At 40.1% G+C, this 18,106-nt stretch overlaps 4 protein-coding genes across 5 annotated transcripts; 1 reads left to right on the top strand and 3 right to left on the bottom strand.

Annotated features, from left to right (window-relative positions):
• Positions 1-452: 452 nt before the first annotated feature.
• On the bottom strand, positions 453-1,218 carry LOC140769934 (uncharacterized). Its single transcript, XM_073110847.1, has one exon. The coding sequence runs from the start codon at positions 1,122-1,124 to the stop codon at positions 654-656; it is 471 nt and encodes a 156-aa protein (XP_072966948.1). The 5' UTR covers positions 1,125-1,218; the 3' UTR covers positions 453-653.
• A 147-nt stretch (positions 1,219-1,365) lies between these two features.
• LOC140769932 (pentatricopeptide repeat-containing protein At5g66631) lies at positions 1,366-3,821 on the bottom strand. The gene has a single exon (XM_073110844.1). The coding sequence runs from the start codon at positions 3,777-3,779 to the stop codon at positions 1,815-1,817; it is 1,965 nt and encodes a 654-aa protein (XP_072966945.1). The 5' UTR covers positions 3,780-3,821; the 3' UTR covers positions 1,366-1,814.
• A 568-nt stretch (positions 3,822-4,389) lies between these two features.
• LOC140769641 (28 kDa ribonucleoprotein, chloroplastic) lies at positions 4,390-6,436 on the bottom strand. Its single transcript, XM_073110429.1, has 4 exons — positions 5,941-6,436; positions 5,190-5,291; positions 4,830-5,102; positions 4,390-4,712 (listed from the first exon to the last, which is right to left on the bottom strand). Exons 1-4 carry the CDS (start codon positions 6,343-6,345, stop codon positions 4,659-4,661), a joined length of 834 nt encoding a protein of 277 aa, XP_072966530.1. The 5' UTR covers positions 6,346-6,436; the 3' UTR covers positions 4,390-4,658.
• A 4,253-nt stretch (positions 6,437-10,689) lies between these two features.
• LOC140769639 (nuclear transport factor 2) lies at positions 10,690-18,106 on the top strand. 2 transcript variants are annotated; one of them, XM_073110428.1, is made up of 9 exons: positions 10,690-11,063; positions 11,166-11,300; positions 11,948-12,248; positions 13,711-13,970; positions 14,110-14,299; positions 14,408-14,529; positions 14,617-14,682; positions 15,813-15,873; positions 17,700-18,106. In XM_073110428.1, the coding sequence occupies exons 1-9, from the start codon at positions 11,025-11,027 to the stop codon at positions 17,849-17,851; spliced, it is 1,326 nt and encodes a 441-aa protein (XP_072966529.1). In that variant the 5' UTR covers positions 10,690-11,024; the 3' UTR covers positions 17,852-18,106. The 2 variants fall into 2 exon arrangements, with proteins under 2 accessions (XP_072966529.1, XP_072966528.1); XM_073110427.1 differs by having other exon boundaries at positions 10,691-11,063; positions 15,813-15,891.

Here is an 18,106-nt window from a genome sequence, read left to right as displayed (position 1 = left end):
AAAAATGATCACAGATTGAGGGTTGCCATAAAGTTTAAATTTTTATTAGCAGAAAACAACCATAATATCTTTCTCAATAACTAATGTTATTATGATGGCATTTTAATATTTACATCTTAAAATGATCTTATCGTCCAAACTTATTTAAATTTTAAAATTTTAATAATAATAAAATATAAGTAAAGTTATAAAGATAACTAATTTATATTTAAAAGATGTCCATAATGTTATCTTTGAAAAATCTCATACATGAATATAAGACCTATGGCGTTGTTTGATTTAAAGTTAAATTCTAAACTTGATTAGCTTGTCTAATTTTTTAGTCTTGGTTTTTTGAGAAGAAATTTGATTAGATATAAAAAAGATGTTTGATGTGAACCAAAACCTCCGAAATACTCTTTCATTAATGATCCGTTCGATTTGTCTACAGAAAAGGTCTCACAAAGTGCATATCTTACTCACGTATAATATAATTGACGATAAATGTAAATAAATTCACATTTGAAAGGGGGATGATATGTCCCCAGAATGGTTTGGAATTTGGAAATCCAAACGTAACAATTATCGTCTACTACAAATACATACACCTAGATAGACCCAAAACAATTCAAACAAGTAGAGGCGAATAACATGTGAATGAATAAAATGGGTCACTAGGATTTCTGGCCCTCAGGCCCAAGAATCCCGTTAACGACGGATAACCCCACGAGTACCCCAACAGCCTCCGCTCCGGCCACCGCCCCGGCCTGCACCAGGTCGCCGGCGACCGCGAACCCAACTCCTCCGGCAGCGATCTCCTCCTCCGCCACCTGGATCTCCTTCTCCGCCACCACGATCCCCTCCTCCACCACCTTCTCCCCCTCCTTCACGGCCTCCTCCGCCGCCTCCTCAATCTTGGCTAGCTTCTTGCGGATCCCGAAGAGGGGGATATCCGCCGCCGAAGCCGGAGCGCCTCCGGCGAGAAGCGGGGCGGGGAGGGAGAGGAGGAGGAGGAGCGACTGCCTCCGGCGCAGGAGAGGCGGAGGAGAAGAAGAGGAGGGGACGGCGAGGCAGCGGACAGTGGGGTGGCGGACAAGAGGGGAAGGGTGGAGGTGGAGGAGGAGAGAGGTCGAAGAGGTCGCCATGCGGAAGATTTCTAATGGTCCACTCGTACTCGTGGTATGGATGAGGGGTTGTGGTTGGAAGACAGAGAACACTGGCCTAATCTTTTATTGAATGACAAATATGCCCTTGTAGAGACATAGGTAGAGCTAACCTGTGGTTGTGAGCATCGAGCAATCAATCTTGCACATGAAGACACTAAACGTCTTCGGTACTTCAAAGGGTGGAGCTGTGCATCTCACAAAGTACTATTGAGTTTTTATCATAATTAATGATAATGTGTTTGATAATAGAAAATTTTGCATTTATCACCCTGGATTTTTATCTATTTTTAATATTTACAAATAACTCAGAACATTTTTTAGTATTAAACTAACTCAGAACATTTTTTTTTTGCACATATTTGGTAACACATAAGACTTAATTTATAAATATTGAAAATAGAAGGTATAATCCGCGTATACGTTAATTGGCATAGTGTTAAATGCAAATTTCACTTCGTAGTATTATTGATGCACGAAATTTGCGAGATAAAACTATATTACCTCCTTAGAGAATCTCTGATATCGTCTGCTCTCAAGCTAAAAAATCAAACAGCTTGAGAACTTCAATTCTACCCTTCACTGCTGCCGAGTAACCTCTTACTGGAACCAGTGTAACTGCTCAATATCATTCTTAGGGACAAAACCGCGAACAGCTTGGGAGCTTCACTTTTATCCACCAGCCCCAGTGAAACATCTTGAATAAATATCGTACACCTGCTTGAAATCAGCAGCGCTAACTGTCCACACATGCCCCGGCGAGGCATGCGGAAGCCCCGTCTCGACCTCTTCGCACCTCTCCTCCACCGATGCCGCCTCCCGGAGCTTCCCTTCCTTCCACAAGCTCTTGACAAGTAAAGTTTTCGTGGCTCCATCCGGAGCCATATCCGAGCTCCTCATTTCCTCGAACAGCCTCAGTGCAAGGGCCGCCCTCTCTTGCTTGCAGTAAGCTCGAATCAGCACCCGATACATGTACGCATCAGGCTCGAGCCCACATTGCCGCACCATACCAAACAGCTTGTGGACGCTCTTCAGATCACCAATGCTGGCAAAATATTGCATCAGACCTGAAAAGGTTTGGACGTCAGGAAGAACGCCTTGCAGTAGCATGTCTTCTAGCAACTCCATTGCCTCGTATCCCCTCCTACACTTGATCATAGTTCGAAGCAAGGAAGAGTACAGCAACAAACGATTCGGCCCCGAGATTGCACCGCAAATGGAATCGGCATCCTGGAAGACTCTAATGGCAGCGTCGGCTTTCTTCGATAGGCCAAAGAAGTCGACGACCAACCTGACGGTGGCGAAGGGTAGTAGTATTCCCTCAGACTTCACCTTGGAGAGAAGACGGTCGACCAATTCGGCGTGCCCGTGCCGGGCGAGGATGGTGATCATCCTCGCGACAGTGTGGCGGTCGTGGGCAAAGCCTCCCGGTTGGTAAGCAACCCAGCAGAAGAACTCCCACGCCGTCTCGGCCTTCTTGAATGCTCTCAAAAGCTTGCACACGAGCCGGGAAGTCCATACTAGCTTCGCCGCCTCCAATTCAGCGATCTCCCTCGGATCCCAATCGTCCAAAGCTCTGGCCAGGGCGGTAGGATCGAGCCACGGTTTCAAACGAATTCTATCATTGTCTTCTTCCTCGAAATCACTTCCATCTTCCTCGCCTTCTTCTCCGGTATCGACCGCGTATCCAATTCGCTCATCAGGTGATAATTCCTTCATGAACTCGTCAGTCCCTTCGCCACGCCCTGCATCCCTCATCCTTGTCATGGCTTCCAGCATTGCGCGCCCAGGAAGGATCCCATCGAAACCCATCTCTCTAATCAACACACGGAGTTCGTCGAACCGGGAAGCGGACGAGAAGGCCTCGGCGAGCACGTTGTACTGCTTTGAAGTACGCCGAACTCTCATGGAAGGCAACAGGAAGAACACCTCCAACGCCGAGTCGAGAAACCCGGAGGACACGAGGTGGTCGATGACGATGGTGTAGGTCCGGGAATTAGGGATCGCCCCTTCGCGAATCATCTGGGAGAAGGTACCCAACGCGGCGGAGTGATCTCCGGCGGCGGCGTGGAGGCCCATGACGAGGTTGTACGACTCGGCGCAGGGATGGCCGCGGCGGAGGGAGGGAGAGGAGCGGAGGGAAGACCAGGCAGCGAGGGCTGCCGAGACGTCGCCGGCGGCGGAGAGCCATCTGAGGCGATCCATGGGGGAAGGAGGGAAGGGGAAGGAATCGAGAAGGGAGACGAGTTCTGCGGGGCACCGAGAGAGGGCAAGGCGCTTGGCGAGGGCGTGGAAGAGGGAATAGTGGGGGGAGGGGAAGGAGCGGAAGAAGGAGACGGCGGAGTCGAGGGAGGGGGCGCAGCGAAGAGCGTGGACGGCGACGAAGGAGTCAACATTAGAGACGGAGGAGGATTGGAGGGGAAAGGGTTGAGAGGAGCGAAGGCGGAGGCGGAGGGAATCGATGAGGCGGGCGCGATGGAAGTAGAGGGAGACGCGGGTGGCGGCGGCGGAGGTGGAGGTGGAGGTGGAGGAGGAGGAGAAGCGTAAGAGGAGGAGGAGGAGGGAGGAGGTAGAGATGGAGATGGAGATGGAGATGGGTGGGGTTAAGTTTTGAGGAGTGAAGAGGAAGAGGCGCATGGTGATGGCAAGGTCATCGACGCACTTGAGGTGTTCGGAGAAATGAGGGAGAGTAGAAGTTTTTATGAAAAATGATATATGATGACATGAATTTGTACCTCGTTCCAAACAACAATGTCATATCGATGTCGTTTTAGTTTTACTGTTTTTAGAACAACGAAATTTATTTTTAAGTCAATTCAATCGAGTTTTTACAACATTTATTCTGAGTAGTTAGATCGGCAAGATTGTGGGATATCAAGTTATTTTTTTCTACTCGTGCAGAAAATCTTAATGGAGGAAAATTATTTAATTAAGCTGCGACACTCCTGAATCATAGAAGAGATCTACCAACCCGTCATAATTTACAAGACAAAATATAAATAACTCTTTAATAGTTCTACTTAGTGGCACTAAGTCCACATAATACAACAGATTAAGAGTTAGTTTTGAGATTTATAATAGATAATTTAAATGACAAATAAATTGTATTTAAATTCGACCTTGAATCATTGTTTAATGATCCCAAACAGCGAATTCCGTGAAGGTAAAATTTCAAATCAATTGAATTCCACTGATTTCGTAACTCCAAACATGATATACAAGAATAAAATTATATAAAACACATATGTTACACAAGCCATAATAAATTGCATTTAGCATTTAAATCACAAATTATAAAAGTTATTTTCTACGAAACACCAAATAATAATTGCTCCATATTGCCTTCATCATTAGTGCATACACATTGTGGAATTCAGAGATACATGAGCTATGCAAGATTCTCCCCTCAAGCAACTTCAGTGAGCATATATGTATATATATAATCCCCCACCTTCATCACATTGTCAGCATTGGAGCAAAGCTCTGCATATCTTACCCTATTATTTTCTTCTTCTCCTAAGACCTCTTCCCTTGGGCCATGCTGACTCGCATAGCTCTACCTTGCATTTCCTGCATGTACATTTAAGCTTCAACAATCACACTTCCATGATAAAAGATATCATAACTGAAATGAAACAGAGAACTACTACTACTAGTCAGCTAAGAATCAAAAGAAAAAAAATGTACCACTCCATTGAGGGATTCAAGAGCTGCATCCATCTCTTCCTTGGTCTCATAGCATACGAAACCATAACCGCGAGATCGGCCAGTGTCTCCGTCGTAAAGCACTCGAGCTCCGACGACGTTACCACACTCTTGAAACACCTCGTTCAGGTTCTCGGATGTAACAGACCATGATAGATTGCCCACAAAGATCTTGTACTCAGTTTCAGGGTACAAGGGCTCCTTGGGCTTGGGCTTGTCTGAGAAATTCACCCTCAGTGTTCTGCCTCCATATTGCTGAAACAAGAATCTTACCTTGTTCAACAAATTAATTGTTTTCGCTAACATGAAAATTTACACACAGAAAAAGGAGAGATTACTTACACTTCCATCAAGATTTTGAATGACTGCTTCGCAATCTTCGACGGAGCTCATGGTTACAAAAGCAAAGCCTCTACTTCTTCCAGTTTCCCTGTCGTATAGCACCTGCAGATATTCTTGGATCAATGAGTCCTTAGCTAATCAAAGGAGATTTAATCATCTGTTGCTTATTGTCATGCTTATGAACTATTTGGTCCTTAGGAAAAATAGCTTTTTACCGACATTTGTATATGTTTAAGCCAAACGTCGAGAATTTTATATACTTAATGGCATCTTCTAAGGTTTACCGGCATTTATAAGCAAGAACCGGCTAAATGTCAGAAACTGCCAGCAATTATCCCAACGTTTTGTGCCAGAATTTACTGCAAGTGCTGATAATATTAGCTTAAAAGTTCATGGCAAATCTATATGGCAATAACAGCAACAGAGAATTAAGCGACAGAAGTGGGCTTTAATACAAGCACTTGATCAGAATTCCAGCATAATCTAGAATCTATTGCAGGAATTGGTAAATCCAGAGTCCTGTCTGTCAATCTGATATCTCTTGACCTAAATATCAGTTCAATGGATCATACAGCTTATAGAAGCCATAAATCGAAGCATTCTTTATACAGTTTGATCGATTAAATAAATCCTAAAAAGGTACAATGATCTAATACTTATCCAATAGTTCAATTTTTTTTGCATGAAATCTAGTACTTCTATGCATAAATCAATAGATTGATCAATTGAACTAGTTAAAGATGGGGGCTACCTCAACCATCTCAGGGCTTGCATACTCTTGAATGATGCCGGCTAACTGGGCACTGTCACAATTGTAAGGCAGGTTACCAAAATACAGCTTGGTATTTTGCGTGGCGACCGGCGGCACAACTTCCTCGTCTCCTTCACCACCGTCCTCCGCCACCTCCTCCGCCTCCTCCCCGACTGCTGTCGTCGCCTCCTCCTGAGCCACCGCAGCCGAGATCTTTAGCAAATTCCGCCTTTGCAAAGCGACGGGTATCGCCAAATGCTCCATTAAGTGTGTTATGCTCGGGATGCGCGTGGCTCGAGGGCAGGCGATGCGGAGGACAGCGGGTTCGAGGGAGACGGCCTTCGAGCCGAGATGAGGAGTCATGGTTGTGGAGAAGCAAGAGCCTAAGGAGGCTGAGGCAGCCATGTTTGGATCAAAATGGAGTGGCAGAGAAGATGTTTGTGGTAATGGCGGAAAGAAGGAAGACGGGTGATGAAGGTGGGAAAGAAGAGAGAGGTGAGAGGATATAGTTATATGTGGTGAGTGCGGGATGTTTAGGATGACGTGGAGATAGTGTAGGCCAATGGAAAGGGATTACAACAGTAAGATAAGGTAACCTTTTCCACCTAGGATTGGCTCTACAATTTTTGGGTCTTATTGGGGTTTTAAGGAAAATAAAATGGACAGTAAATTGGGTACAAATGAACGGTTAATTTGCTAAAGAGAAAAGTCTATTACATTTTCGATTTGAGATACCCGTTCCAATTTTAGTTTCTTTTGCATATCAATTTATTTTTTTTATTTTTTCAATCAAAGATAATTATATTAAAATTAAAAAAACAAAGGCAATGGATATATAGGGCGATAAGCCGATACTTGCATCTTTATATAAATTTTTTTAGCTAAACAGTGGTAAATCTATGCTCATGTCCTAAGTGCTTTAATCGATCTCGATTTCCTAAATCAGTGAAAAAAAGAGATAATATAAATGTACCGCCACAATCAAAGAGGAAAGGGCTATTTGAGAAGGATGTTGATCACAATTTAAGAATAAACATAATAATGATTTCAATGAGATGCTAGTTCTATGAGGAAGACAAACTCAACTAGTTCAGCCTTGGCATGCAATGAATCATATACATTAAACACAGGCATTAGAAGCACTGGGCGACTCTCATGCGTGTAAACAATAAACCCGCCACCTGCATGAGCAAATAAGAGATTAAAAGCCCTAACAACTTGATGAGAAAATGTTCCGCTACGAGGGATACTAACAATTGAGATGAAGCAATTTGGACTCTTATTAGGTTACTATAACACCCCAATTTAAATAATAATAATAATAATAATAATCTCTCTCTGACTGACGCACGTGCTCGGTGCATGCGTCAGACCCTACCACTCTTACCCCGTCCTCTCTTCTCCTTTCTTCTTCTTCCTCTTCCCTTACCGTGCACGCCACCTTCCCCACATCCATTAATCCTAGCTCCCCCTCCCCCACTGCACCATTTCTCCACCTCGCTACCTCTCTCCCTCTCCTTCCTCGCGGGTTGCCGACGCCGGAGCCGACGAAGCCGAGCGCGCGGATCGTAGTAAGCCTCAACCTCATCGTTAAGTTTCAATAGTTATCTCCCCTCCCTCTCATGATAGTCCTCAGCGGCTGACGACCTCGCCGAGCTTTAGGCCCTCGATGAAGGGAGGAAGGACCCCCATGACCGCCGGCCATGGAGCGCGGCCCGCCGCCGTCGGGCCCTCCTCCCCTCTTTCTTTTTCTTTCCCCCTACCTACCCGTCGGTCTCGTGGCCATGCCGCCGGCCTCGTGGCTGCACCGTCGGCCCGCAACCTCGTGGGCCTCCTCCTTTTTCCCCCTCAGTCTCCTTCCCTCAGAAGGAGATGGTGTGGGAGGGCGCCTATACCCCTTGGTGGGCTGCGCTGGACTGCAGCCCACTATGCCGATTTTGGTGGGCTGTGGTTGGACTGCAGCCCACAGCCAGCCTTGGTGGGCTATGGTTGGACCCCCAGCCCACCTGCAGCCCGCCAAGGCCCTCGTGCCTATTGGATTAGGTTTGAGCCTAACCCAATACCTCTAGCCTAGCCTATTTGGGGCCATTTGGACCCTATAACCCTGTTTATCTATTTCCACTTGATTAATTAGCCTAACTCCCGTAATGATAATTTATTATCATGTGAATTTTAGGACAACATAGGACTCATCCTAGAGACCCTTGACTGTCTAAACATAAATTTTCTAATAAGATAATTAATTCTATTAGTTCGCTAATCTTATATATGACTTTACTTGTGTGGATTAATAGGATTAACACCGCGTGAAGAGGATTTTGGGATTCCGGAGGAGCCGGCTAGCTGACGAGATTTAGTGTACTATGGAGACCCAGGTGAGGAGAGTTTATACAAGTCTAGAATAATATAGTTACAGTCATTATACCTGTCATGACACTATAGGAAATATCGGTATTAATACATGCATTTAGTATACCATAATATATCTTTACATATACAGTTATTGATCACCATGATATTATAAGAATGTTAATGTAGTATAAGCATTAGTGTAATGATGCTCTACATATATCTTGTATGATATATCCTTGTATAAACTATAACATGCTTTATACACTCATAGACACTGCACCACTTCCACCTATCATTAGTAGTCGGGTTCTGATTAAGCAGTGCCCCTACTCACTCAACCCAGGGTTAAGGGTAGAATATATCTTATATGACTATACTAGCCTATACCTGAGGTCGGGAGCCTGTGTGGCGTTCAAGTAATTATACTGCATAGTCAGAACTAGATTATAATGATAGAAAAACATGATTGTGAGGCGGGAATATATCTCTAGCAGTACCTGACGACGTAGAGTTAGGACGTTTGTTGATGAGCCGAGGGCTCCCGATTCTCCCGCGATGATGATTTAAAAAGAATGAGATATGAGCTTACGACCGGGGTTCTTAGTCTAATGGCCACAGACAATCAGTCACATGTCGTGTCGCCATACACGTGTAGGTGGCATTATCGCTAGATGTGTATATATCCCTCCTCGATGTATGAGATTACTGATGGTTATGTGATGGATGATTTTCTTGAGAGTGTTTACTTGTCTGGTGAATAGCTCGATAAGCTATGATAAGTATGATTAATGCATTAGTAGGCATGAGATAACTAAATTACTCTTTTATTGCTATGCATAACATGTAAATATTATGATTGAGATTTGTATGAATAAGAGATTGTATCAAGCTTTATATCTGTGTGGACTTATCTTGATACGTTTAGGAACTAGCATGTTCCAGGATAGTGACTAGTAATCTTTATCGATTGCATTGGTTTAGTAACTCATGGTAAGTAATTTCAACAAGTATATTATTATTGCTGGCAAATATATGCATACATTGGATATACACATGTGATTTCATTATTTTAGATTGTATGGATCCTACTTGTTGGGCTATGAGCTCACCACCTCTTGGTGGCATTATTTTAGAGCTAGGGGCACAGGTGCGGGTTGCAAGGAGTAGCTGCTTTTCTTTTTCAGTATGTCTATTAGTTGTATTAAGCCCCTGCGATGACGCTATGATTTACCATGTATTTTAGATTTTAGTATTATATTTTGGATGTGGAAGGCTTGTTGTGGCTTATGGTTGAGTTTATTTATGGTGAATTTGTACTGTTGTGTGTCTTATAAAATACTTATACTGACAGGTCATGTGATGCACCGCGTGGGAGATTTACCCATGTGGTTTACACGTGTATTTGAATATTTGAGTGTTTAAATTACTTATCCAAGATTTTGAATGATTCAATTGTTACAACCACGGGCTTTGAGAATGAGCTAACAAATAGAAATAGTTTTTTTATCTTTAAGAAAAAAAATTAATGGGTACCCTTCCAAATTTGCCACATAGATTATCTTTGAAATAGCTTTTCATCCGAAACCGATGCTTTACTATTACTTCCAATACTGTACAACCATAACCATATATAGTTGACATTGGATGCTTAAAACACTTTTTTTTTCTAACTTTCAGTTTAAAATTTAATCTAACATTAGGCAACCTAACAGTACGAACGGAGAATATGTTGTTTAAACATATATAGTTGACCTTGGATCACATTTGCCTTTTGCTTTTATTCCTTAAAGAACAGTTTGAATCAAAATTTAATTTAAAAATGGTTAAACTAATGGTGCGATAGAGAGTTTATTATTTTTTATTTGATAAATATAGTTACTTTAACTCATGTCTGTCGCAACTCTCTATTAGAAAAACCAATAGAAAGACTTTTCAAGCAGCAAACTAATATCAGAAATGTCTTAAAATGTATAACCTATTTAGTAAACGAGTTGTATTCGTATATACGACATAATTAATTAGGAAAGTAAAAAATATTAATAGTTAGGCATATTAAATTAGCTATATATATATATATATATAAAAGTCAAAAACTGATATTTACATAGCAATAATTTATTTACCACAGCAAATATAAGTAAAAATATTATTAAATTATATAAGGGTATTTTTGTTAGTTTGAAAAGATTTCTAATTAGGTTATACTAATCATTACGGTCCGTAGAGCGAAACAACTAAAACCACTTAAACCAACGGTCCAGATTTCATATCCGAGCATGACGACGAAGGCAAGTCTAACCCACCAGAAACGGAGGGACACGTTGCACTCCGACACTAGCCCAGAGCGTAGTGATCCAGTACTGTTCCCCCCCCGGCGCAAGTTAGCAGCAGCGCACCCCCTCTCGAATTCTCGATCGCTTTGTTTAAACTGCGCTGAGCTCGAGAGAGAGAGAGAGAGAGAGATAAAAAGGAAAGAAGAAAGCGAAGAGCAGCGGGATCCGCCGAGAGCTAGAAAGACGAGGAGAGAGAAATATTGGGAAGAATCCGTGGCTTCTATATCGATCTCCTTTTGTTTCTTTGTCGGGAATACGAGATCGGATCTGTCAAAGCGACTGGATTGTTTCTTCGGATCTCGATCTAGGGAGAGAGCGTTTGCAATCTAGGGTTTCTTTTGGGTGCTTTCTAGGGATTCGGATTGGGGGTTCATCTGCTGGGGCTCTTCTAGGGCGACAATGGCAGCCATGTTTCCGAGCCAAGTCAGTGCTGTTCAGGTAAACCCACTGGAAGGATTTGGGTTGCCTCTGTTTTTGGTTTATTGTTGTTCAAGTTGAGATTTTTGATGCTATTGTTTTGGAAATTTGTGATCTTTGTAGGTTGGGACTTTTTTTGTGGGGCAATACTACAATATCCTTCAGCAGCAACCGAGTCTTGTGCATCAGTTCTACAACGAAGCGAGCTCTATGATGCGTGTCGATGGCGATACCACGGAGACTGCCTCTGGAATGATGGTATTGTTGATATGCGATTTATTTACTCGATTCTTTTTCCCTTTCATATTGTGTCTTAACTTACAGTTGTAGCAGATTTCAAAGATGCATCGTTTCTAGTTCCGAAGTTAAATCTGGAGGTCCCTTGTGCGATTTATACACTAAATATTGTCAGTGTAATTGATAGTGCCAGTTCTTATTATATTTGTGAGAATTATACTCTTTTCATATTTCATTATTTATCTTTGTTAATCTGTTTGATCCGCAATCGTGTGGATTCAATATTGTTAGGAAATGTACAAGCTGATCTTTAATTGATAAGTCAATGTTTAGGGGGCCATAGGTCAAATAGACCAAATTGATCTTCTGACATAAGGATAAGATTCCTCTTTTCCTTAAATTACTTGTTATACAATGTTCGTTAAATACTTGAATTGGTTGCTTTTTAGGTCATCAACTGTTTATACTTTTCTCTTTTGGTTATCATTATAAGTATGCATGTCTACATGTAATTATCTTTTTCCTTGCTAGCAAAATTTGTTTTTGTTTAGTTTCTCAAAATTTCAGATAGTTTATTTGGAACTTAGATTTTTATTGCCTTGGATTCTCTATTTTACATGATTTCACGTGGTTGCATTGCTAAATGCTAACAAGTTATCTTTTTGCAGCAAATCCATTCCCTTATCTTGTCCCTCAATTTTACTGGAATTGAAATCAAAACAGCTCATTTTCTGAATTCATGGGGCGATGGTGTCCTAGTGTTGGTTTCTGGCCTTGTGCAAACTAGGGAGTACAATGGCAGAAGAAAATTTGTGCAGACATTCTTCCTTGCACCTCAGGAGAAAGGGTATTTCGTTCTCAGTGACTTCTTCCACTTTCTCGAGGAGGAGCAAATGCATCAGCCAGCCGTATTAGCCCATGAAAGTTTTGAGAACAATTTCAGTGCTGCAAACACAATTCCTGAGGCAGGTATGAAGCAATAATAAGTATATGGAATTCACTGCAATCATTGGAAAGATCTATTTCTGTTTCTAATTTTTTTCCTTTTACAAAATTGCCAGGATTAGTCTGCTTATTCCCCCTGTTCAGACTTAGAGATAACAGATAATTTGTAACTAAATTTCAGATTCTTGACAATACTATCATAAAGTTGAGAAGTTCTTGCTATATTTTCACCTTGTTCTTCCATAGTTGCAAGCTCAACTATAGAAGACTTATTTCATAGAGTTTTAACTAGTTGAAGATCAAGGTTTTCCTAAAGTTCTTCTTTTGTCAAAATTTCTCTACTTATTTCCCTAAGCCCCTCCTGTTATTTGTTATATTTTTTTGGCTTCTCTTTAAATTTCATTATAATTGGCTCCCGTAGTTACTCCGATGGGTGTTTTAATTTACAAATAATTAGCACCTGTTGATATATTTGATTCTCCTCTTGATATTTCTTCTTTAGTTTTCTTTTCTCAATATTTTATTTTGCTTAGTGGAATTTATCATCCATTTGCCTTCTAGAGAGATCATTCTTGCACATGTTATTTGATAGAATGCTAGGGTTTCATGTACCTGTTATCTGTTAATTTCCATATATTTATTTCCTATTGCTTTGGAGTCTTAAGAGAAAAAATGTTTTTGTAGCGGTTTGTTTGTTCTGGTAAATACTATTAGTAGCATCATTGGTCTTCTTTTCTTGCTATTGATTTTCTGATTATCCCTCTTTAATGATTTAGATCCTATTTCCTAGAAAAATTAGCAAGACTTAAACTTGTCTGGCCTTTGTAGCTTCTTGGCTGCAATTTTTAAGGATCATTAAATTATAGAAATCAGGAAGAGAAAAGAGACGAGCAAGCAGGCGTAATCTGATTAATTGTATATTCAGTATTATTAAGTTTAGCTACTGCATGTTGTCTAAAATTCTTGCAGTGATATAGACTGCAGTCCACACTCACTTAGGCAATGGCTAATATGCATTTGGTCTCTTATAGTGGATTAGGCATGTATTATAGATAAGAAGAATTGAGTAGGAACTTTGACCTTAAATATTATCTACAAGAATTGTATATTTGTTTATTCATCATTTTATAGCAGCATTATAAAATTATATGAGCTCCCTAGACACTTCAATAGTTTGATATTATCCTTGTTTAGTGAGATATCTTTTTGAGAAGTGGGGAAGGACTCCAAGCGTACTACATCTTAACTCAAAAGTATGTCCTGAGTTAAGTTTTAACTTCGTCATCTTGTTTTCTATATCCATAAATTTCCTTACCTAAATATTCTTAAATTCTTAATAAGTTTTAACTCCTTTTACATATATTTTTCTTTATTGCACAAGAGCCTTTTTATGCACCCATCTACCATATTTGTGCATGCCACATTTTTGGCCCATCCATTTCTGCTATCAGCTACTTACTATTAGAAAAAATCTTGCTGTTGGCAGTTTCCGATTATGCACACCAACCAGAAAGCCAGAGCAAGGACATTGCTGTTCCAGTCCAGGAAGAAGAAAGTGATACAATCAATGAGTACTTCCCTGAACCGCAGCAGGAAGTTTCCGAATCTGATAACTTTGTAGACGAATCCCCTGCTGAGGAGCCTGTTGCGTCTCTTCCAAGTGTGACTATCACGACACGGGATCCACCAGCTGTTCCCCTAGAGGAACCTGCAGGAGAACTGCCAAAGCAAACATATGCTTCCATTGTACTTATCGCTCCTCATGCACATATAATTGCATCCATTTCTTTCAAGAACAGCAAATGAAGTTGCCCCAAGAAATTGGGATGTTGATATGAATTCACTTCAATTTCTTTTCTAATGTGTAATGTTGTGAATCTGGCAGCTAAGGGCTGCAAAAGGACTATCTGGAACCATATCACAGCCAGCTCCATTAAGCAAAGCTTCTCCAGCATCTTTCGAGCAGCATCAAGCACCACTATCAACTTCCCAGCAAACATACTCCACATCGTCAATGATGCATGAGAAGTCCAGTTTTGAGGCAGTTGAGGAAGTTACTGCACTAGAAGATGAAGGTAAAAACAAAAAAACACTACCTGATTGCTAGCATCGTAACTGCAGTGATGTTGTGTTTGTGTCTCCATATTATGGAGATCATAATACCCTTCTCTTCTTCATTGTAGTTGGAAGTAAATCTGTTTATGTGGGAAATGTGCCCTCGTCTGTCTCTGAATCTGATCTTGAAAATGAGTTCAAGAACTTCGGCAGAATCAGGCCTGATGGTGTTGCTATCAGAAGCCGCAAGGTCCAGTGAATTATTTAATTGCTCTATCTTCAGCATGAAATCGAGTCCAACATCTAATATGCTAGTTTGCATTATGTGAATGTTCAGGAGTCTGGTGGTCATTATGCTTTTGTTGAATTCGAAGATGTTGGTGGTGTTCAGAATGCATTGAAGGTATGAAACTATATCAGCAGTATTTGTTCTTAAGCAAGATTCAAGAATGGTTTTGATTTCTTATACTCTGATTGACAAGAGATAAAAACTTTACCAAGATTCAAGTTGGCCAATTGGTTACTGGAAATTTACAAATTTTGGTGCCACTGATTATCTAGGTTTTATAGTTTGGTAGATATTTCGAAACATTTCTTCATTGAGAAATTTTCAAATAACACCAAACATTTTCATCATTTGTTAAGTCTTTGAGGATTTTGTACCCACCCCTCTTCTTTTCTTCTTCTATATTTTCCATCTTATGCCCTGAGTTATCATAACCTAACCATCAAATCAAAGGGTACCAACCAATGAATATTCTATTAGAATACTAATGGTAATTTCTAAAATATTTAAATTACGCTTTCCTCTAATGTCAATTTTGTTTAAGGGCTAATGACCAACATTCATGGTTATACTCTCTTTCCATTTCAGTGGGTTATGGGTTTGGTTTGGGTAAAGATATTAGATTATGATTTGGGAAATGATCGAGAGTTTTGATTTTATGGGAAAGGTTAGAGTGATTAGATTTAGGAAGAGAATTTTGATCTGGCAGGATGGGCTAAGGTGGGATATGGTTTAGAAAAGGTTTGCTTAGTGTGGGTCTATGTCAAAATTAATTCCAAGGATATTTAAGTAATTTTAATTGGTTTAGTTACATAAACTGTCGACCAAAATAATGATAGTTAACATAACAGTAGGGTGTTAGATAGAAAATATAGGGAAAAAGGAGGGGGCTGGTTATCAAATCCTCAAATACAGAGTGTTAATTGGAAAATGATGAAAATATATGGTGTTATTTGAAAATTTCCCTTCATTTGTTTTTGTGTTTTGGCAGTTTAGTATTGCTGCAATTGACTGTCCAATCACATTATTGTTCTTGACATTAAATACCATCTTTGTATTTAATTCCTGTGAGGAACATCTTGTCACTGATTAATCTAATTATAGGCAACAGAAACCAAGTTTCCAGTTCCTGTTTCGATCACGTTTTAAAGAATGTTAGAATTAACTTGTGCTTGCACAGTATAGGATCTATGCTCAATTGTTAAATGACATTTTTCATGTATTTGTTATACATTTTTGTCATTCAGGCATCGCCAATACAAATAAATGGGTGGCAAATATATGTTGAGGAGCGAAGACCTAATAGTGGTATGCTCCGAGGAGGAAGTGAGTAAATTGTTTCATGACTTTTAGTAATTATACATTGTCAACTTCTTAGAGTGCCTTATATAATCTTTCTCAGACTATCCGCAAGTCTTTGTCATACCAAATGTTGTACTATGATGCTTTCATCTAGCTAACACAAGATCATTCATATTTTTACTTTCTTGACTGTCTGTGTTTTATAACTATTGTAGGTCTCTCTGGATATTTTTGTTGCTTTCTTGATATATAATCAACCAAGAAATTTTATACAAGATGTGTCAAATCTAGAGGACCATATATAGGTTGATATTGAGGCTCCGAAATTGTCTCTCTTCTATTCCTTGTCGAAAATTCAGTTATAATTAAAGAGTCCTGGAGGCAAGTTGGACTTGTAGTTTATGCATTGTTGCAAGTACAAGATCATTTGTAGCTAAGATCTAATCAAACAACCTATGGCCCAAGATATTACATTTGCAGCCTCATTGTGATCTGATGGTAGAGAATAGTTATAATAAAGATAGAATAGCATATAAACATAGTATTTGATGCTTCAAATTCTCCAAAAATAGAGTCCATGTTGTGTTGGCCAACCTGTTCCACATGCTGAAATTATTCCATTCTCCTAGACGCCTAAGATATATTGACTCTAGAGTTGTATACACATGATATATTTTAGTGGATCCTTCACTTGTTTATTAGGTATAGGGTGAGTACGTGGGGATACAATGAGATAATTACCTAGGTAGTGTGCATCTTTCTTTTCACATATGGTCTACAAAATTGTCCTTTGCCATCTTCAATTTGCTTCCTGTATGGAACTCTGGAAAAGTAACTCAGTGGTTCAGTCAGGTCACAAAAATTGTTGTTAGTCTACTCCTCATAGCTGTTATGTATTAAGAAATAAGGAAATCATGTAGCATGCCCTTGTTATAATTGATGGCAATGCAACCAATGCTTATAATTTCAACAAAACTAAGCATAATGTTTGTGATATGCAACAAGCCAAGGTACTTTCTTGTAAGTTATTCACAGATATCTAGTGCCTGTTCTGTCATTAATGATGTTTTTCTTTTCTTTTCTTTTCTTTCTTTATTCTGTCGAGAAAGGTGTGGAGGGAGAGGGGATTATGTCAGAACAAAGTATACTCATGTGAAAGATTATTCAAGAGATCTTAAGCTTTCTGGTTGTGAATTGATATTACCAGATCAGTGAGGAACTTTTAGGTTTCTCTTATTAAGGGACCATTCATACCATTTACATTTATAACTCTTTAACTAATTGTTTTACTATACCAAGTATTACAACTGATACTGCCTTAAGTTGTTGTGGTTATGTTTTCAGACAATTGGTCCTTTGTTTCTCAGCTAGCTTTACTACTGACTAAAAGTAGAATGTTTCTACTGCTTTTGCATAATTGTGAAAAATTTCTTTTTAACTCCCATTGCAGAAGCTGCTAAAGATAGTAGTCCAGTCATGAGCTTTACTTCAGTTTTGCTTTGATTATGATAACATTTATCTTGATACCATTTACATTTACATTTACAACTTTTAGCTAATTGTTTTGTTATACCGAATATTACAATTGGTACTGCCTTTAGCTGTGGTTATGTTTTCAGACAATTGGTCCTATGTTTCTCAGCCAGCTTTACTACTGGCCAAAAGTAAAATGTTTCTACCACCTTTGCATAACTGTGAAACATTTCTTTTTAGCTATCATTGCAGAAGAAATTAATGAGAGTGGTCCAGTCACTTCAGTTTTGCTCTGATTATGATTAACATTTATCTTGATTCAATTGATCCTTATGTTGCGTATCCATTTCTCTGGACAGGAAGGGGTAGAGGAAGGGGTGGATACCTGTCTGAGGCCCCAAGAGGTCGTTTCAGTGGCCGGGGCTATGGAAGGGCTGGATCAGACGCCAACGACCGGGAGTATAACAGCCGGGCGAAAGGCAACGGTTTCCATCAGCGAGTTCCACAGTAAGAAAGGGGCATCCATACTAGAGAATCAAGTGTCAAAGGATGGGCAGCACCCATTATGATTAGTGTTATCTCAAGGGTTTTGCTTTTTAGTCGTGGCGCTTATTGTCTTTTAGCTCTTTGGTCTTTTCCACCATATGTTAGTTCATCTTCTTGCGGAATATGTTGTCTTCTAACTCTTATGGAGTCTAGTATAATTATCTTTATTAAATGAGAGGAGTGCCACTCTTTTGCTTGGGCTCCTTCCATTGCTTTCTCA

Source organism: Typha angustifolia, chromosome 11, assembly GCF_048772165.1.
Source record: "Typha angustifolia cultivar Huaian chromosome 11, ASM4877216v1, whole genome shotgun sequence".
NCBI classification, from domain to species: Eukaryota; Viridiplantae; Streptophyta; class Magnoliopsida; order Poales; family Typhaceae; genus Typha; species Typha angustifolia.
This window is presented reverse-complemented; position numbering and strand designations above follow the sequence as displayed.

Coding starts and splice junctions, on each gene's coding strand:
- LOC140769934 (XM_073110847.1), bottom strand. CDS start 1,124: ATGGCGACCTCTTCGACCTCTCTCCTCCTCCACCTCCACCCTTCCCCT.
- LOC140769932 (XM_073110844.1), bottom strand. CDS start 3,779: ATGCGCCTCTTCCTCTTCACTCCTCAAAACTTAACCCCACCCATCTCC.
- LOC140769641 (XM_073110429.1), bottom strand. CDS start 6,345: ATGGCTGCCTCAGCCTCCTTAGGCTCTTGCTTCTCCACAACCATGACT. Junction 5,292..5,940: donor CAAGCCCTGAGATGGTTGAG/GTAGCCCCCATC, acceptor GAATATCTGCAG/GTGCTATACGACAGGGAAAC. Junction 4,713..4,829: donor TTGAATCCCTCAATGGAGTG/GTACATTTTTTT, acceptor ATGTACATGCAG/GAAATGCAAGGTAGAGCTAT.
- LOC140769639 (XM_073110427.1), top strand. CDS start 11,025: ATGGCAGCCATGTTTCCGAGCCAAGTCAGTGCTGTTCAG. Junction 11,301..11,947: donor AGACTGCCTCTGGAATGATG/GTATTGTTGATA, acceptor ATCTTTTTGCAG/CAAATCCATTCCCTTATCTT. Junction 14,300..14,407: donor TACTGCACTAGAAGATGAAG/GTAAAAACAAAA, acceptor TCTTCATTGTAG/TTGGAAGTAAATCTGTTTAT.